Below are 20,942 nucleotides of genomic sequence, written 5' to 3'. Positions count from 1 at the left end.
TAACCATCCTATAGAGAAGGCCTGGAGAAAGTTTCAGCTGGATCTTATTTTTTTCCCTTAAATTATGCTAGACAACCCCACTATTATAGGACAATATGTATAACATCTACAGCAGTCTGCGACAAATCTATCAGCCTAGCTTCATTCTTGCCATGTTCGGACCCCCATCGACCCTAAATGATACATCATCATGACAGAAATGTCACCCACAGGGACAAAAAATTAAAAATTGAAAATTGATTCTCAATTTTTCTTTTTTCAATTTTTAATTTAAAAACAAAAATGAAAAATTGAAAATAATTGAAAAAAATCAATTTTCATTTCATTTTTATTGTGAAAAATCGAATACACGCATTATTATCAGATTTTAAAGATTACCATTTTACATCAAAGTGAAAAAAATCAGAAAAGAATATCGATCCAATAGCGAAAAATGTTCTTTTTCCCTAAAAATGACATAAGGGGATTTCCCCAAATAAGAAAATCCGAGTTTTACGGCCAAAGAAAATTTTCCGGAAAAAAAGGCTTCAGTCGTGTTTTAGAGAACCTTGCCTTTTATCTTTGTCCAAAAAAATTGAAAAAACTAATGAAGCAATTTCACAAAGTCCAGCAAAACCCCATTTTTAGGCACATTTTGGCCCAAATTTGCCCGAAAAATTATTTTGGAAAATCGGACTTCATCAGATTTTAAATATTACCATAATACATCAAAGTACAAAAAATCAGAAAAAAATATCGATCCAATCGCCAGAAACGCTCTTTTTCCCTAAAAATGACATATGGGAATCTCCCCAAATAAAAAAAACCGATTTTTACGGCCAAAAAAAATTTTCAGAAAAAAACTGCTTCAGTCACTTTTTAGAGAACATTGCTCTCCATCTTTCTGCCAAAAATCAGGAAAAACTAATGAAGCAATTTTGCACCAAGTCAAAAAAAGACTTATTTTTAGGTAGTTTTTGGGCCAAATTTGCACCCCAAATTTCTTTTTCAAAAATCGGGCTCCGTCACTTTTTTGTATCATTGTGCAAAAAATTAAAAAAAACTAATGAGCCAATCCCGAGAAAAGCTGCTAACAGGAAAATGGTAAAAGGGAATTTCTCCAAAAAACGAAATCCGTATTTTACGACGAAAAAAAATTTTCCGAGAAAAATTACTTCAGCCACATTTTAGGATACCTTGCACTCTATCTTTCTGCCAAAAATCAGGAAAAACTAATGAAGTAATTTTGCACAAAGTCCAAAAAACCTTATTTTTAGGTAGTTTTTGGCCCAAATCTGCCCCCCAAAATTTTTTTTCAAAAATCAGGCTCCGTCACTTTTCGGGCATTGCTATTCTCTCCAACGAAACAATGAACAATATCTCTCTAATAAAACAATCAACAATGGGCCCGAGAAGAATTTCCAGGGGGTCAAAAGAAGTGGTTTTTCATTTTTCCAGGGAGTAAAAAGTTATTCTTGAATTTCAAAAGGGGTGAACAACTGTTTTTAGTTCGTCCACCCTCACTTCAAGCCATGAAAAGAGTTTTTTTCCAAGGGTTCTTTTGCTAATTTTGCCATTTTCCAGGGGGTTTATACACTTCTCCAAGAAATTTGTTTTCACTTGAAAAGGTTTGTCCACCCCCAGTATGGAAATTTTATAGAACAGCTCAATATTTACTCAATAACACGAGTAACGTTAACAATTAACAATTATAACACGACTCAATAATTGACTCCAATAATATTTTCCAATGAAACCATAAACAAACAATGTTCAATTTCACTGGTGTATTTTTAAGCTCCTCCACAGCTATTATTTTGTTAGTTATTGATAGTCTAAAGGTAAAAGTATCAAAGAGGCGGTAAATAGTAAAGGGCATTTTGTAAAATCGCTCGAATGTTTTGATCAAAGCACTTGTTATACATTTTTGGAAAGCTAAGGGGTAGGGGAATCGAAATTACAATGTTTCCAAATTTTTTTCGGACACTTTGGTGTGATTTTCGGACAAATATGACGGTCTCAGGCAAAAATCATAGGGTTAAAAATTAATGAAAATTTTAGCTCGAGAAAACGGAGACCTGTTGTATATTTTTAGAAAGCTCTCAAAAAATTAAGATTAGAGATATATTGCAAGTATAGGTGATTTCGGTACCTAACTCGATATATTGAGCTTCAAAAAGCGCAAAAACTGGACAAAATAGCTGTTTCTGGCTGAAAAACACGGTTTTCAAGGGTTAATATCTCGAGTTAGGTTTCGCATTCTTTGATAAAAAGACAGACCCACTGGCACCCCAGCCCCACTGAAAAATTTGGCAAAAGGTCACTAAGCTTTCACCCTAGTAAGAGAAGAGAAGAGAATATATCATTTTTACCTAGAGGGTAAAGAAAAATTAAAATGACTCAAACAAAGGCAAAAACAGCAAATAATCAGAACTCGCGTTATCATTAACGTATTCAGGCATTGTTACAAATATAGTCGAACGTGCGCAACGCACTGGGCTCAACTTCAGTGGCTTCAAATTATTCATAGGCCCAATTGTAGACCCTCAGATATTCACCCAATGAACAAGTGTGCCAAATTTCAACCAAATTCGACCATTTTGGAGGCCTGTAGGCTGCTCCAAAGCTTTAGCCTCGTTTTGGCAAAAAACTCGTCCCCAGGCCCCAAAAATCTAAATTTCTGAAAAATGAAAAAAATGCACCCAGATATTCACCCTAGGAACAAGTGTGCCATATTTCAGCCAAATCGAACAATTTTTGAAGTCTCCAGGCTGCCCCAAAGTTTTGGGACATACACACACACACACACACACACACCATGCAGACACACATTCTCGGATTCTAACTCAACTGAAATTGAGAACAATAATGACCGGCTAGTGGGAGCTGTAACCGAGGGCAATATTTTCAGTACAGCCCCCACTAACCGGACATTATTGTTTTTGTTAACTGTTTCCTTCAGCTTCGATCGATTTTTTAGCGCTTTATCCAGGAAAAATAGCGAAATAAAGCGAAAAAAAAACAAGGGAAAAGAGATAAAAAATTGTTATAATTTCTGATTTCAGAAATAAAAAATGAGAGAAATGATGTCAACGCATTGTTCCTTTGAAAAAGTGACGTCACAATGAATTTTCCTAACGACGGGCAACTCTGGGTAGTGTAGGCCCGTCGTCATGCGAAAAGAACTAATTGCATTGCGCCAAAAGCCGTGCAGCCCGCTTCGAAAAAGTAACCGGTTAACAATGTCCAATAACTGCTTATTACTATCCGACGCGCGTAAATAGCGACATTTGATTGGCTTCTTTGCTGTCCAATATTTTCGAATATATAGCTTTCATGGAGGCTATATTTCAAAAATTGACGTCACACAAGGAGTTCAATGACAATTGAGCATCTTCTTTTTGACATTACGTCACAAAATCAAAATAAAACTTTTGAATAAAAAACTACAAAGAAACCAGATTTACGAGCTTATAAATTGGAATTAAGTTTGAAAATGAGAAATATTTTAACGATGAACAGATAATAAACCATTTATTTGGACGCAGTCTCATCCAATATATGAAGGAAAATATCTGAATTGTTAGCATGGCCTTTTATTTTAAAATCGGAACTCCTAGAGCCGAAGTTTCTAAAAGGCAGACACTTCTAATAAGTGGACACTAACCCATTTCCCCGATGGTGACTGCTAATTAGTCTTTAACAGGCAAAAATAAAATATATGTGATCACGTGATTCTTTTATTTAAAAAAATTGCCGTCACTAAATACAAAAATTGATATCAAATAAAAAGAAAAAATATTTGACGTCAGTTAGAAAAAAAACATTAGAAAAACAATTTGAAAATTTTGTTCTTTATTCGGGAATCCAGATTTGAGTAAAGTGTTCATAGAGAATTTTTACTCGAATCTTGTATCATTATATTGTTATCATGAGTGATATAATGGCTAATATGGATATTCATACATTGACAGATGATCAGCAAACTATCTTGCAATTGCAAGATACCATTTATTTTCTGGAAGGAAAACTTTCAGAAAAAGATAAAGAAATAATTCGACTAAATGTCGACCTCCGTCGCACAATGGACGTAAGTTGAGCATTCTTATCTTGGTATTATTTAAACATCTTTTTACAGATTTTCTGTCTTTTAAACGAAGATAATGGAGTCACCATAACTCGAAGACGCGCGAGGAACACTTAAGGAATTTCGCTATGGAAAATTCCACTTATAGGCCTGTGGTATGGTGGTCATTGACTTTGTTACTGCACAGGCGACTGAGGTTCGTTCCCCGCTCACAGCGGTTCACTTGGCAAGTGAACGGCCCTTCACCCTGAGGGGAATCGGGTAGTCAGTCCAAGGTGCTGACAGGGCGCTCATTAAAAGCGCCTATAGTTACGAAAATGGGCCTAAAAGCATCGTCCAACTAAACCAAATAGAAATAGAAAAAGTTTGCAACCTGCCAAGTTAAATTGAAATTCCGCTGATTAGCCACCTTAATTCAATTCACCTTTTATTTAGGAGCGTCAGCTATGCCTCCAATTCGAGAATTCTGCTCTAAAAAGGAAGGCCGCTTGGCATAACAAGACCGTTCTACCTTTGAGGAAGGAAAACAATGAATTGCGAGCAGAAAACGAGTCTCTCACCTCAGCCATTATCGAACACATGGAAAGAGAAGCAAAACGAGGGAAAGGTAAAGACGCAGCTTTGCAAACTATCGAGCTGAAACCTAAAACAACCTCCAGCGGTTGTCAAACTATGAGAGCGAAGCCCAAAACAACCTCCAGCGGTTGTCAAACAACCAAGTTGCAGCCCAAAACAACCTCCAGTGGCTGTCAAACAATCGAGCTGAAAGCCAAAACAACCTCCAGTGGTTGTCAAACTATGGGAGCGCAGCCCAAAACAACCTCCAGCGGTTGTCAAACAACCAAGTTGCAGCCCAAAACAACCTCCAGTGGTTGTCAAACAATCGAGCTAAAAGCCAAAGCAACCTCCAGCGGTTGTCAAACTATCGAGCTGCAACCCGAAACAACCTCCAGCGGTTGTCAAACAACCAAGTTGCAGCCCAAAACAACCTCCAGCAGTTGTCAAACAATCGAGCTAAAAGCCAAAGCTACCTCCAGCGGTTGTCAAACTATCGAGCTGCAACCCAAAACAACCTCCAGCGGTTGTCAAACAACCAAGTTGCAGCCCAAAACAACCTCCAGCGGTTGTCAAACAATCGAGCTAAAAGCCAAAACAACCTCCAGCGGTTGTCAAACCACCAAGTTGCAGCCCAAAACAACCTCCAGTGGTTGTCAAACAACCAAGTTGCAGCCCAAAACAACCTCCAGCGGTTGTCAAACTATGGGAACGCAGCTCAAAACAACCTCCTGTGGTTGTCAAACAACCAAGTTGCAGCCCAAAACAACCTCCAGCGGTTGTCAAACTATGGGAGCGCAGCCTAAAACAACCTCCAGTGGTTGTCAAACAATCGAGCTAAAAGCCAAAACAACCTCCAGCGGTTGTCAAACTATGGGAACGCAGCCCAAAACAACCTCCAGTGGTTGTCAAACAACCAAGTTGCAGCCCAAAACAACCTCCAGTGGTTGTCAAGCAAATGCACATTGGTACGTGAAAGATAAGAACCCGTTGAATTTTGGTGGCTTTGGTTTACCTAAGGTATTTATAAATTCCAACATAAAATGGACTAGAAACTAACTATAACTCTGCTTTCTGATAATTTCTGATGAAGCCTCAGCGGGGAAGCTTTGCGATTTTGAAAAATAGATTTTTTTCTGATATCATAACGAATTTCAGCATTCCAAACTACTGAAAAGATTTGGTAATATTACCAAAATTTCGAACAAAAATATTCACAAATTACATATTTTCAACTCAAATTAGATGGAAGAGAGCTAATCTAATAGGCTGTATTTTCTTACTTTTAGGATCACAAAAAGCGATCACCAAAAACCAAGGACCAAAAGCCAAACAACAACCGTGCTTTTGGCGGTCCAAAGAAGGGCAATAAGGCAGCTTTCAAACCATCACAAGCAGCCACAACAAACAAAGGTGGCTTCAGACTTCCTACCGTAAGTATTTTTGTTTCAGTTTGACTGAAATAGATTTTTTTTTAGTTTTTTTGGTAAAGTAGGTTAAGTTAGTAAGTCTGCAACTGCAGTCGGAGGCAATCTGAAGGCTCCTCTTTCGATAGTTATCTACCCGCGGGTAGTGAAGGGCGCCACTCTTTCTCATTGGATTAATTCACTTTACCTTGATACTTCTCTTAATTGCTGAGCATCAAGCAGAGAGGCATTGAGTACTATTTTGGGAATCTTTGGTATGACCCAGCAGGGGATCGAACCCACAACCTTGCGCTACGAAGCCGGATGTTCTACCACTACACTACGGTCGACAGCTATGCTAGTGTAGACTTACAATTATCTCTTTGAAAAAAATAGGGTCTTTAAATTATGAATTTATTTAATTTCTTTCATCTAAAAAGTACACAACTTTTACCACAACTTTCGTTTGAGAAGGGATACCGCTAGAAAACACGACGTCATATCGACTTGCACATATCAAGAATTCTTTAAAAGAGAATTTTATGAAATAAACAATCATCTTTATTTTTTAATTTTAGGAAATGCGAAAGCGCATGTAGAAAAGAAAAGTTCAAGCCAAGGGGTAGATGGAGCTCCGCAGCCCGGGAGGGCAGTCCGTCTAGGAGAGGCTGAAGTCCAAAATGAAACGCAAGGGTAGATAAGGCTCTTTAAAGTCGTGGTGAAGATAACTCATCTAGGAGAGGGAAAACTCTGAATTCAAACCGTGAAAATGCAAAAACATCAACAAAAGACCATAAGAAATATCAGGTCGAGATACAACACAAACAATTAAAAATCCAATGCCGATTGTATTGGTGAATGATACAGCATATTCAATACAATTGTTATTGTTGACCAAAGACAACGTTAAAACACATTAGTGTCATACATAGAGTGAAGAATTTAACCAGCAAACCCCAATTCTTTTCATCAAATCAGTTGGAACATTGATGCAAGATGGAACAAAAACATTTATTTTCAGTATCTCCCAAAGAATCTTCGTAGCAAAGCAAATAGATAAAGAGCCGTGAGATAAAGAAGAACTATCAACAAGAAAAAGCTTTTGATTTGCGAAAAGTGACAATTTGAACTGTCAAATAAAATACTTGAGGTTAAACGAAACGCAGCCAACATAACAACAAATTAAACCTATTAAGGCGGTACTATGACATCTCAGCTACCAAACATACGGTGAAAAAATGATAGAACATCTGGCGATTGTAAGAATGAAATAGTATGAATGAATTATAACATCTTGAATGAAAAATTCACAAGTCCAATCTCTTTTTTTTCACTTTTTTCTATTCTTTAGGCGCGAAAAAAAGACCGGAACGGTTTTAGGGTGGTAAAACAGACAAAGGATTGCCCGCGCGGCAATTGGCAGCTACGGTCGTAAAAGAGTATTACAAAATGAGCTTTTTTAAAAAATTTCAGATTTCCCGAGGATATTTATTATAATATCCTTGAGCATTGTCTAATAATTTTTATCTTAGGATGTTCTGTTAATAGGATGTTCTGTTAAAACTAACTTATCCCTCTACTTGAGAAACTCAGGCCATATTCACACGCATCGATTCCGTTTCAATCCGAAACAAAATGAAGTCATTACGTTATTGGCTGGAGCCTAGAGGTGACGCGAAACTTAAATTTATCCAATGGAATGGCTTCGTTCCGTTTCGGAGCGAAACAGAACCGTAGCGTATGAAAGTGGTCTTAGCCTTAATTTAAACGGCTAAATTTCTTGTCTCCTTTCGATGTAAGTGACGGCATAAAATTCATGGAAAGTTGCCAGCTTACATCTGTGATTTAAACAAGTGTTCGTTTTTTAAACAAAGTTTTGTCAAAATTTTGATATATGAAGAGCCTGAACCTTTCATGAGTCGTTTTTTCATAATATTTAAAACTTAAGTTTCGTATTCTTTGATAAAAAGATAGATCCGCTGGCAACCCAGCCCCATTGAAAAATTTGGCAAAAATTTAGTCCCCAGTGGAAAATACCCTGGAATTTCAGCCCCACTGGGAAATTGACTTTGATTTTGACTCCGCTCAAAATTCAATGTTTAGAAATGGCACTCCAAAACCATCCCCACTGGATGTTTTAACCTTTGGACAATAGAATTTCTACCCCATTGAGATTTCAATAGGAATTTTTATCCCCACTGAGGAAAAAAGTTCCACCGGCGCTGTGAGACAAGGGCATAAAAACTTTTATAAAATTTTCTCTTGCGGACACATCCCTTCACTTGCACACTTAACAAAATAAGATCCGGGATTCGTTCGTTGGAAAGATTTTGAGGTCACTAAGCTTTCACCCTGGTAAGGGAAGACAATATTATTTACCTAGGGTAAGGAAAAATTAAAATTACTCAAACAAAGGCAAAAACAGCAAATAATCAAAACTCACGTTATTATTAACGTATTCAGGCATTATTACATAGGCTTGATTGTAGCTAAATAAACTAGTGGCAAAGCCCCAAAAATCAGTTTTTGAAAAGAAAATCACCTACAAAATATTCACTTAAGGAATAAGTGTGATAAATTCAACCAAATCCGAAAGTATCATTTAGATGTGTGAATAAGGACAAATATCGAAGATCAATAGAAAGTTATAGCAAATATAATCAAGAATTTATTATAGACACTGGATAAACAACGAGCTATATTTTCATTGATTTCTCATGTTCTAGCCTTGTCCGCAGTAAGGACATTATTGTTCACTCTCCTTCCTTCATTAAACGATTTTTGGTAACATTTTAATCATTTTTTTCATCTTAACACAGTCATTTGAATTCCCAAATGAAAATTAAGTTTTACTTAGAGAGGCGAACGCATCAAAACAATTGTTAATTATGTGTCGTTATGACGTTTCAAGTTGCAAGAAAGATACGAAAAATATGCTATGTATAAAAAATTGAATGTTGACACCAAAAATTTTCAAACTTTAACCTCAATAAAACCACCGATCCACCACGAGCCTCCAAAATATTTACATACCACGGTGAAGCCAAGACAATCAAGTCTAATATATATGTCAATCTTAGCTCTTCTCAGAAAGATGTTAGAAGAATATCGCAAACTTAAAATTCTGTGTCATTTTAGTCCTTTTGTTTGATATTTCTTGTCTGATGATGTTTTTGTCACAACAGATTTAATACATATGTATTTTAGCATTATTGCCAAATTTTTGGCGACTAAAAGTACAAAAAGATAAAGATAGAGGACTTTTTAGAATTGAGATTATTAATCATTTTTCAAAATCAGAGAACTTCGAGCCGCCATGACAGTTGTCCTTTGCGGACAAAGCTAGATCCTCGATTGTTTTCTTAAACAAAAGAAAGACAATGCTTCGCTCTCCACCGTTTCATACGTTGTTTATCCAGTGTCTATATTAAACTCATGATATAATACATTATTATCCGACACGCGTAAATAACGACATTTGGTGTCGGCGAGGCCTCGTCCAATATCTTTCCTCGCACGCCCAATATTTTTGCATATTGGATTCGACTTTGTCCAATAACTGCTTATTATTATCCGACGCGCTTAAATAGCGACATTTGATTGGCTTCTTTGCTGTCCAATATTTTCGAATATATAGCTTCCATGGAGGCTATATATTTCAAAAATTCGTTTGATGACAATTGAGCATCTTCTTTTTGACAATACGTCACAAAATAAAAATAAAACTTTTGAATAAAAAACCACAAAGAAACCAGATTTACGAGCTTATAAATTGGAATTATGTTTGAAAACGAGAATTATTTTAACGATGAACGGATAATATACCATTTATTTGAACGCACTCTCATCCAATATACGAAGGTAAATATCTGAATTGTCAGCATGGCCTTTTATTTCAAAATCAGAACTCCTAGAGCAGAAGTTTCTAAGATGCAGACACCTCTAATAAGTGGACACTAACCCATTTCCCCGATGGTGACCGCTAATCACTCTTTAGCAGGCAAAAATATAATATATGTGATCACGTGATTTTTTTTTAATAAAAAAAATTGACGTCAATAAATACAAAAAATGATATCAAATAAAAAGAAAAAATATTTGACGTCAGTTAGAAAAAAAAAACATTAGAAAAACAATTTGAAAATTTTGTTCTTTATTCGGGAATCCAGATTTGAGTAAAGTGTTCGTAGAGAATTTTTACTTGAATCTTGTATCATTATATTGTTATCATGAGTGATATAATGGCTAATATGGATATTCATACATTGACAGATGATCAGCAGACTATCTTGCAATTGCAAGATACCATTTATTTTCTGGAAGGAAAACTTTCAGAAAAAGATAAAGAAATTATTCGACTAAACGTCGACCTTCGTCGCACGATGGACGTAAGTTGAGCATTCTTATCTCGGTAGTATTTTAAACATCTTTGTATAGATTTTCCGTCTTTTAAACGAAGATAATGGAGTCACCATAACTCAGAGACGCGCAAGGAACACTTAAAGAATTTAGCTATGGAAAATTCCACTTATAGGCCTGCAGTATAGTGGTCATTGACTTTATAGCTGCACAGGCGACTGAGGTTCGTTTCCCGCTCACAGCAGTTCACTTGGCAAGTGAACGACGAACCCTTACCCTGGTACAACCCATCATGTCATGTGCACGGAATTGCGTAGTCAGTCCAAGGTGCTGACAGGACGCTCATTAAAAGCGCCTATAGTTGCGAAAATGGGCCTAAAAGCATCGTCCAACTAAACCAAATAGAAATAGAAAAAGTTTGCAACCTGCCAAGTTAAATTGAAATTCCGCTGATTAGCCACCTTAATTCAATTTCATTTAATTTTAATTTAACCCAATTTCTTAGTACTGCAAATTGCAAAAAAATTCTCACAAAATGATGAAAATAAAAAAACTTGAATAGTATATTGAGAGAGGCTTAAAACTCAAAAAGTTATAAGAACATTCAAAGGCATTGATAATTTTAGATATTCTTAAAAAAAAGTGGAAATTAGCGAGCTCATCTCTCATATTATTCATATGCATCTATACACCTTTTATTTAGGAGCGTCAGCTATGCCTCCAATTCGAGAATTCTGCTCTAAGAAGGAAGGCCGCTGAGCATAACAAAACCGTTCTACCTTTGAGGAAGGAAAACAATGAATTGCGAGCGGAAAACGAGTCTCTCACCAGTACCATTATCGAACACATGGAGAGAGAAGCAAAACGAGGGAAAGGTAAAGACGCAGCTTCGCAAACTATCAAGCTGCAACCTCAAACAACCTCTAGTGGTTGTCAAACTATGGGAAAGCAGCCCAAAACAGCCTCTAACGGTTGTCAAACAAGCAAGCTACAACCTCAAACAACCTCCAGCGGTTGTCAAACTATGAGAGCGCAGCCCAAAACAACCTTCAGCGGTTGTCAAACAACCAAGTTGCAGCCCAAAACAACCTCCAGTGGTTGTCAAACAATCGAGCTGAAAGCCAAAACAACCTCCAGCGGTTGTCAAACTATGGGAATGCAGCCCAAAACAACCTCCAGCGGTTGTCAAACTATGAGAGCGCAGCCCAAAACAACCTCCAGCGGTTGTCAAACAACCAAGTTGCAGCCCAAAACAACCTCCAGCGGTTGTCAAACAACCAAGTTGCAGCCCAAAACAACCTCCAGCGGTTGTCAAACAATCGAGCTGAAAGCCAAAACAACCTCCAGCGGTTGTCAAACAACCAAGTTGCAGCCCAAAACAACCTCCAGTGGTTGTCAAACAATCGAGCTAAAAGCCAAAACAACCTCCAGCGGTTGTCAAACAACCAAGTTGCAGCCCAAAACAACCTCCAGTGGCTGTCAAACAATCGAGCTGAAAGCCAAAACAACCTCCAGCGGTTGTCAAACAACGAAGTTACAGCACAAAACAACCTCCAGTGGTTGTCAAACAATCGAGCTAAAAGCCAAAACAACCTCAAGCGGTTGTCAAACTATGGGAATGCAGCCCAAAACAACCTCCAGCGGTTGTCAAACAACCAAGTTGCAGCCCAAAACAACCTCCAGCGGTTGTCAAATAATCGAGCTAAAAGCCAAAACAATCTCCAACGGTTGTCAAACTATGGGAACGCAGCCCAAAACAACCTCCAGCGGATGTCCAGCAAATGCACATTGGTACGTGGAAGATAAGAACCCGTTGAATTTTGGTGGCTTTGGTTTACCTAAGGTATTTATAAATTCCAACATAAAATGGACTAGAAACTAACTATAACTCTACTTTCTGATAATTTCTGATGAAGCGTCAGTGGGGAAGCTTTGCGATTTTGAAAAATAGATCTTTTTCCGATACCATAACGAATTTCAGCATTCCATAATACTGAACAAAATTTCGAACAAAAATATTCACAAATTACATATTTTCAACTCAAATTGGAATTGAAGAGAGCTAATCTAATAGGCTGTATTTTCTTACTTTTAGGATCTCAAAAAACGATCATCAAAAACCAAGGACCAAAAGCCAAACAACAACCGTGCTTTTGGCGGCCGAAAGAAGGGCAATAAAGCTGCTTTCAAACCATCACAAGCACATACAACAAACAAAGGTGGCTTCGGACTTCCTACCGTAAGTATTTTTGTTTCAGCTTGACTGAAATAGATTTATTTTTAGTTTTTTTGGTAAAGTAGGTTAAGTTAGTAAGTCTGCGACTGCAGTCGGAGGCAATCTGAAGGCTCCTCTTTCGATAGTTATCTACCCGCGGGTAGTGAAGGGCGCCACTCTTTTGAGAAGGGATACCGCTAGAAAACACGACGTCATATCGACTTGCACATATCAAGAATTCTTTAAAAGAAAATGTTATGAAATAAACAATCATTTTTATTTTTTTATTTTAGGAAATGCGAAAGCGCATGTAGACATGAAAAGTTCAAGCCAAGGGGTAGATGGAGCTCCGTAGCCCGGGAGGGCAGTCCGTCTAGGAGAGGCTGAAGTCCAAAATGAAACGCAAGGGCGGATGAGGCTCTTTAAAGTCGTGGTGAAGACAACTCATCTAGGAGAAGGAACACTCTGAATTCAAACCGTGAAAATGCAAAAACATCAACAAAAGACGATTCAAAATATCAGGTCGAGATACAACACAAACAATTAAAAATCCAATGCTGATTGTATTGGTGAATGATACAGCATATTCAATACAACTGTTTTGTTATTGTATTGACCAAAAACAACGTTAAAACACATCAGTGCCATACATAGAGGGAAGAATTTAACCAGCAAGTCCTGATTCTTTTCATCAATAATCAGTTGAAACGTTGATGAAAAGATGGAAAAAAAGATTGATTTTCAATATCTCCCAAAGAATCTTTGTAGCAAAGCAAATAGATAGAGCCGTGAGATAAAGAAGAACTATCAACAAGGAAAAGAAAAAGCTTCTGATTTGCGAAAAGTGACAATTTGAACTGTCAAATAAGATTCTTGAGGTTAAACGAAACGCAGCCAACATAACAGCAAATCAAACTTATCTAAGTCGGTACTATGACATCTCAGGGATCAGGTGCAGTTAGCGTGGTCACTGGTTGGATTCTTTAGTAGTGGAGAGCACTGTTAAAGAATATAACCTAATGTCGTTTAACCTAATAATGTTATAAAATACAGACCAGAAAGTATTTCACTGTTAAACAATCTGACCTAGTCCACTGTTAAACAATCCAACCTAGTACACTGTTTAACAATCCAACCTAGTCCACTGTTTAACAATCCAACCTAGCCATGTCCGGTTCACTGTTAAACAATCTGACCTAGTCCACTATTAAACAATCCTACCTAGTCCACTGTTTAACAGTCCAACCTAGCCATGTCCGGTTCACTGTTAAACAATCTGACCTAGTCCACTGTTAAACAATCCAACCTAGTCCACTGTTTAACAATCCAACCTAGTCCACTGTTTAACAATCCTACCTAGTCCACTGTTTAACAATCCAACCTATAGTCATGTCCGGTTCACTGTTAAACAATCTGACCTAGTCCACTGTTAAACAATCCTACCTAGTCCACTGTTTAACAATCCAACCTAGCCATGTCCGGTTCACTGTTAAACAATCCAACCTAGTCCACTGTTTAACAATCCAACCTATTCCACTGTTTAACAATCCTACCTAGTCCACTGTTTAACAATCCAACCTATAGTCATGTCCGGTTCACTGTTAAACAATCTGACCTAGTCCACTGTTAAACAATCCTACCTAGTCCACTGTTTAACAATCCAGCCTAGTCCACTGTTTAACAATCCAACCTAGTCCACTGTTTAACAATCCTACTTAGTCCACTGTTTAACAATCCAACCTATAGTCGTGTCTGGTCCACTGTTAAACAATTTGACCTAGTCCCACTGTTAAACAATCCTACCTAGTCCACTGTTGAACAATTTAACCTATAGTCATGTCCGGTTCACTGTTAAACAATCTGACCTAGTCCACTGTTAAACAATCCTACCTAGTCCACTGTTTAACAATCCAACCTAGTCCTATCCCTTGTCACGAGTAGACAACCTAACCTAGTTTCATTCCTGGTCACTGGGCTCTTAAAGAAAGAAGAGACTCTCAGCTATCCAACGTGCTATAAAAAAAACTCTAAATCTTTCTGGTTCAGGAAGTATTGGCATTTTCATATTTTCCTAGCTCATTGTAGCAAAAAAGGCAACTAAAAGAGGTAACAAGTGGTAACGAGGTGGTAACGAGGTAACCAGTTAAAAACGGTGGCCCTAAAGGCTCTAATTTTGAATAACTCGATACTGGTGAATGTAGAGCAGGACTTAATGTTTCTAGTGAATGTGATAGTGGAGTTGGTGTTCCTGTTGAATGTGTAGCAGGGGTTGGTGGTCCTGGTGAATGTGCAGCTGAAGTTGGTGGTTTTGATGATTGTGCAGCAGGAGTTGGTGGTTCTGGTGAATGTGATCATGGAGTTGGTGGTTCTGGTGAATGTGCATAAGGAGTCGGTGATTCCGTTGAATTAGCAGCAGGGATTGGTGTTTCTGGTGAATGGGAGGCAGGAGTTGATGGTTCTGGTGAATATACTGGTACTGGTGAATGTGATGGTGGAGTTGATGGTTCTGTTGAATGCAATGTTGGAGTTTGAGTTGCTGATGAAGTTTGAGTTGCTGATGAAGTTGGAGTTACTGATGAATTTGATGGTAGATTTGGTGGTTCTGGTGCATATGATTGTGGAGCAGGAGTTTGAGTTTCTTGTGGATGTAATGGTGGAGCTTATAGTCCAAACCTATAAGCCAACACATTATTACTAATATTTGGTATCTGGCAAAATAAGTCAAACACTGACAGTTGTTAATGTCTTTAGATAGCATTTATCATAATTCTAGCCCTAAAGAAAACTGTCAAACACCTGAATACAATATATTCGAAATTCATGATAATCCATCCATCCCAAGTCCTGATGTAGATCTACCAAAACTAACAGTTTTGTGCTAAGAAGCATCAGAACCAACATGTATTTCTGTAGAACCTTTATAACCACAAGGATCTGTTGCATAACCACCAGAACAACCAGTCCCTGCTGCATAATCACCATAATCACAAGTTGCTGCTTCAGAATAACCAGATGCTTTAGGTTTTGTTGCAGAATCACCAGAACAACAAGGTTCTGTTGCAAAGTCACCAGTTCATGTCGCAGAATCAACAGAACAATCATGTCCTGCTGCAGAATCACAAGGACCACCAACTCCACTATCACATTCACCAGAACCATCAACTCAACTATCACGTTCACCAGAGCCACCAACTCCTGCTGCAAAATCATCAAAACCACCATATTCAGCTGCACATTCACCAGAACCACCAACCCCTGCTGCACATTCAACAGGACCATCGACTCCAATATCACATTCACTAGAAACATTAGGTCCTGCTCTTCATTCACAAGAATCGAGTTATTCAAAATTAGAGCCCTTAGGGCCACCGCTTTTAACTGGTTACCTCGTTACCACATCGTTACCACATCGTTACCACTCGTTACCTCTTTTAGTAACAACGCAAATCACACTATGTACTGTATTTCCACCAAGTATAAGTATAAATGCCAATACCTCCTGAACCAATAAGATTTAGAGTTTTTTTCATAGCTCGTTGGATAGCTGAGAGTCTCTTCTTTCTTTAAAAGCCCAGTGACCAGGAATGAAACTAGTAGTAGTAGTGTTTATTTATTTGTCTATAACAAGACTAGCGACCACACCCATAGAAAAAAATCTAAACTAAGGAGGTTGTCGCAAAATTGTTAAGTTACAAGAAATAAATCTACAAAAATTTTTATAAAAATAAGTACCTATGTTAATGTAAGATATAAATGAATCTATGGCTAGAATAGGTAATTTGATAAAAATAATTAGAAATATTGCGACAGGTAATATAATTTAATTAAGTCCTTAAGACGATCCAATTATAAGGTTGACATATCATCAAAGGTCAAGAATTTCTGAAGTTCATTCCAAGATAAAATGGATTGATATAGTACTGAGTAATTGCCATAAGTTACTGTGGAGACCTCGGGAAGTTTTAACAGACCAGATTTACATCGCATGACTTCATGACGCTCAACATCATCAAGACGACTCAAAATGAAGTGTTCTTGCAGAAGAGGTGGTAACATTCGATTAAAGATTTTGTAAATAAAAAGAATATTTAGGTATTTTACGAAGTCAAAAAAGGTTAAAAGAGTATGATCCAAGAAGAGAGGTGAGGAATGTGCTCGAAAATCGGAAAATGTCATAATTCGCAGAGCTTGCTTTTGTAGTGTTAGAATGCGTTTTCCCCAGAGTGAAATAAAGAATAATATAATGCTAAAAACGTTTTCTTGTCGACATAATGCCGAAGTTTACTCAGCGCACCATTCGCACGTTTTAATTTGTTGCAAACAAAATCAATGTGGTGCTTCCAGTTTAGATGTTCATCGATGTATACAGCAAAATATTTCACAAAGTTACTAGGTCTGAGTCTGTGTCCGTTGATTTTTATTTTTAGATCGTAGTTTATTTTCTTTCTAATAGGTCTAAAGATAATAAGCTCAGTTTTGTTAGCATTCAGAGATATCTTGATTGCATTCAACCAATGCAATAGAAGTTTAAGATCGATGTTAGCTTGCTTGGCTAAAGGTTTTGTCACGAGTACATCCTTTACTAAATGTAAATAGCATATTTATTCTAAAGTTAACTTCTATCAATAAAAGTTATCCAATCATAACGCCGTAGCTAACAACAACGATAGCTGCCTTCTATTCTCCAAATAACAACCAATCAAATAGTTTTGTTAATTCACCAATCAAAATTTGGAATGAACTCTGAAAGCAAACGTTTAACGAACGATTCGACCAATCGTGAGAAAAAAAGATAATCCCTGGAATTCGAACATTCCTCTCGGTAGAGACCAAACCACCAACTACGTAAGCACGAGATTTTCGATACAAACCTGACAAAAACATTACCTAATGTTGCAAAGAATCCACCAATCAAACCAAGAAAATAATATTGTCATGAGATTGTCATGGTGTTTATCTAGAGAACATATGTTAAGATGAAAACAAGAGAGTGAATTTTGTTGAGAGGAAGATAGGTAAATTCCTGAGTACTGTAATATTTACAGTTAAAATTAATCACGTGGTCATTATAGTCATACTCGTTAATCTGGTCGTCTTTTTGCGAATCAATGTTAGAAAAAGTATTCGAGATAGAATTCAAATGCTCAAAATATGATTTTAAGTAATTTATGTCTTTACCAGCAGGTAATTCATCATCAGAATCAAAATTAGGTAATGCGTCAATTCTGCAAGTTTTGCAGAGGCAGATATTTTTAATGAATTTTGCTTCTATGCCGTTACACTTAGCGTGGGATCGTCTTTTGCACCTAGGACAGTAGTTAGAATTTTCGATTTTTAATTTTCTAGCGCATATGGAACAGGCTTCTGTCTGCATAGGGGGGTTTCATGGTTGGCGGAGGAGCGGAATCGGCCCTTTTTTCGGACGGAGTGGCGGAATTTGGCGAAAATTTAGACGGAATTACGGAAATTGGGTTCTCTGACGGAGACGGAAAATTAGACAATTTTAGTGCGGAAAAACGGAATTTAGCCAAAAAAATTGCGGAGTTTCGGAATTGGTAAAAGATATTCAAAATTTGCGGAATTTTCGACAAAAATATTGAATTTCAAAGGAATTTTCGGGACGGAATTTTGGTTCAATTTAAGACGGTTTGACGGAAATTGGAGAAAAAATTGACGGAATTGCGGAATCGGGTACCTTCTGAAACCCCCCCTGCATAGGTATAGAACAACCAAAAAAATGTTAAGAAAAAAAACAAAAAAAATAAACACAAGGATAGACTTACGGAAAATGTAAGAATTACCCTAAGTCTTACGAACGAAATGAAACAAAACATACCCCAAGCCTTACACATAAAACCATCAATATTAAAATCAAATGTCAAACATTATTGAGAATGGCTGCGTTTAGACCAGCCTGGCATTTGTAATTGCTTGCAGTATTCTTTTGAATTCTATTGTTCCGCGCAATTGTTCGGTTTGTCAAATGCCTAATGATGCCAGCGTGTTGACATTTCGTTGGCATTTGAAATGCCATTTTGAGCAAAGGAATCCCCTTTTCTGGCATTTCGAATCAAACAAAGGAACCAAAACAGAGAGAAAAAGTGACATTTTTGATTTTTTAAAGTATTTGACGTTTTTTATTCAGTTCTTTCTATAGATTGTAAAATTTGCAAGATTTGCCATAGCCTAGCCCTACGGCAAAAAGTTTCAGTCTTAATGACTGCAGTTTTTGAGAAATTCCATGTTTTTCATTGTTTGATCTGTCAAAGTTGAACTTGAGGGAATCACCTTTTCAGTAATGACTCTAAAAAGACGATTCCTTAAATGCCATGACAGAAAATACAATGGAAAAGCTATTAAAATCGAATCCCTCATGAGGAAATGCCAAATTACAAATGCCAGTTGGTCTAAACGCAGTCACAGATTGGAAATTTCGAAATAAGGTCATTAATATGGCCAATCCTTAAAGGATTGTCGGGGATTGTCATTTTCATTAATCTTTATATAAACGTTTCCATTGAACGACCAAAACTTATGAATTTGATTATCCTTCAACAATGCTTTTGATTTCCCCCATAGTAAACGATTATAGTTACTCAAGTTGCTGTTTATGAAAATTTTGTCTGATAAGATATAGCTTTTTCCTGTATTGCTGTTTTATGAAATTCTTTGCTGGAGCGTAAAAGAGCTCCACAGATTTTTCGATTTTTAAAACGAACAATAGTTCTCCTTGAGAAGGGATGGGACTAGGTTGGATTGTTTATCAGTGGACTAGGTCAAATTGTTTAACAGTGGACTAGGTTGAATTGTTAAACAGTGGACTAGGTTGGATTGTTTAACAGTGAACCGGACATGGATAGGTTGGATTGTTAAACAGTGAACTAGATTGGATTGTTAAACAGTGGACTAGGTTGGATTGTTAAACAGTGGACTAGGCTGGATTGTTAAACAGTGGACTAGGTAGGATTGTTTAACAGTGGACTAGGTCAGATTGTTTAACAGTGAACTGGACATGACTATAGGTTGGATTGTTTAACAGTGGACTAGGTTGGATTGTTAAACAGTGGACTAGGTTGGATTGTTTAACAGTGGACCGAACATGACTATAGGTTGGATTGTTTAACAGTGGACTAGGTTGGATTGTTAAACAGTGGACTAGGTTGGATTGTTTAACAGTGGACTAGGTCAAATTGTTTAACAGTGGACCGGACATGGATAGGTTGGATTGTTAAACAGTGAACTAGGTTGGATTGTTAAACAGTGGACTAGGTAGGATTGTTTAACAGTGGACTAGGTCAGATTGTTTAACAGTGAACTGGACATGACTATAGGTTGGATTGTTTAACAGTGGACTAGGTTGGATTGTTAAACAGTGGACTAGGTTGGATTGTTTAACAGTGGACCGGACATGACTATAGGTTGGATTGTTAAACAGTGGACTAGGTAGGATTGTTTAACAGTGGACTAGGTCAAATTGTCTAACAGTGGACTAGGTCAAATTGTTTTACAGTGGACTAGGTCAAATTGTTTAACAGTGGACCGGACATGGATAGGTTGGATTGTTAAACAGTGAACTAGGTTGGATTGTTAAACAGTGGACTAGGTTGGATTGTTAAACAGTTGACTAGGTTGGATTGTTTAACAGTGGACCGGACATGACTATAGGTTGGATTGTTTTAACAGCGGACTAGGTTGGATTGTTAAACAGTGGACTAGGTTGGATTGTTTAACAGCGGACTAGGTTGGATTGTTAAACAGTGGACTAGGTTGGATTGTTTAACAGTGGAACGGACATGACTATAGGTTGGATTGTTTAACAGCGGACTAGGTTGGATTGTTAAACAGTGGACTAGGTTGGATTGTTTAACAGTGGACTAGGTCAGATTGTTTAACAGTGGACCGGACATGAATATAGGTTGGATTGTTTAACAGTGGACTAGGTTGGACTGTTTAACAGTGAAATACTTTCTGGTCTGTATTTTATAACATTATTAGGTTAAACGACATTAGGTTATATTCTTTAACAGTGCTCTCCACTACTAAAGAATCCAACCAGTGACCACGCTAACTGCACCTGATCCCATCTCAGCTACAAAACATACGGTAAAAAAAATGATAAGAACATCTGAATTGTAAGAATGAAAAAATATGAATGAATTATAACATCTTGAAAGAAAAATTCACGAGTTTGTTTCTGTTTTTAATATACACCTTTTCGATCGCGGTCAGGCGCGTGCCACTTTATAATTTAATTTACCACCCTCTAGACTCGATCCAATCCCTTTTTTTCACTTTTTTCTATTGTCTTTAGGCGCGAAAAAAAGACTGGGGCGGTTTCAGG

At 37.3% G+C, this 20,942-nt stretch overlaps 2 protein-coding genes across 2 annotated transcripts; both read left to right on the top strand.

Annotated features, from left to right (window-relative positions):
• Positions 1–5,439: 5,439 nt before the first annotated feature.
• Positions 5,440–7,275, top strand: LOC136804438 (uncharacterized). The gene is made up of 3 exons (XM_067061146.1): positions 5,440–5,641; positions 5,911–6,054; positions 6,606–7,275. Exons 1-3 carry the CDS (start codon positions 5,495–5,497, stop codon positions 6,624–6,626), a joined length of 312 nt encoding a protein of 103 aa, XP_066917247.1. The 5' UTR covers positions 5,440–5,494; the 3' UTR covers positions 6,627–7,275.
• Positions 7,276–10,268: 2,993 nt separating this feature from the next.
• On the top strand, positions 10,269–16,104 carry LOC136804424 (autotransporter adhesin BpaC-like). Its single transcript, XM_067061135.1, has 6 exons — positions 10,269–10,415; positions 11,090–12,229; positions 12,482–12,625; positions 12,895–12,911; positions 14,803–14,972; positions 15,635–16,104. Exons 1-6 carry the CDS (start codon positions 10,269–10,271, stop codon positions 16,102–16,104), a joined length of 2,088 nt encoding a protein of 695 aa, XP_066917236.1.
• The last annotated feature ends 4,838 nt before the right edge of the window (positions 16,105–20,942 follow it).

The sequence above is a fragment of the Clytia hemisphaerica genome, unplaced genomic scaffold (genome assembly GCF_902728285.1).
Source record: "Clytia hemisphaerica strain Z4C2 unplaced genomic scaffold, Clytia hemisphaerica genome assembly, whole genome shotgun sequence".
In the NCBI taxonomy this organism is placed as follows: domain Eukaryota; kingdom Metazoa; phylum Cnidaria; class Hydrozoa; order Leptothecata; family Clytiidae; genus Clytia; species Clytia hemisphaerica.
This window is presented reverse-complemented; position numbering and strand designations above follow the sequence as displayed.

What these genes read in the sequence shown, in the direction of transcription:
- LOC136804438 (XM_067061146.1), top strand. Translation starts at nt 5,495, where the DNA reads ATGGGAACGCAGCCCAAAACAACCTCCAGTGGTTGTCAAACAACCAAG. An exon ending in GTGGCTTTGGTTTACCTAAG is followed by an intron (nt 5,642 to 5,910) that starts GTATTTATAAAT and finishes TCTTACTTTTAG; the next exon opens with GATCACAAAAAGCGATCACC. An exon ending in GTGGCTTCAGACTTCCTACC is followed by an intron (nt 6,055 to 6,605) that starts GTAAGTATTTTT and finishes TTTTAATTTTAG; the next exon opens with GAAATGCGAAAGCGCATGTA.
- LOC136804424 (XM_067061135.1), top strand. Translation starts at nt 10,269, where the DNA reads ATGGCTAATATGGATATTCATACATTGACAGATGATCAGCAGACTATC. An exon ending in GTGGCTTTGGTTTACCTAAG is followed by an intron (nt 12,230 to 12,481) that starts GTATTTATAAAT and finishes TCTTACTTTTAG; the next exon opens with GATCTCAAAAAACGATCATC. An exon ending in TCATGGAGTTGGTGGTTCTG is followed by an intron (nt 14,973 to 15,634) that starts GTGAATGTGCAT and finishes GTTTTGTTGCAG; the next exon opens with AATCACCAGAACAACAAGGT.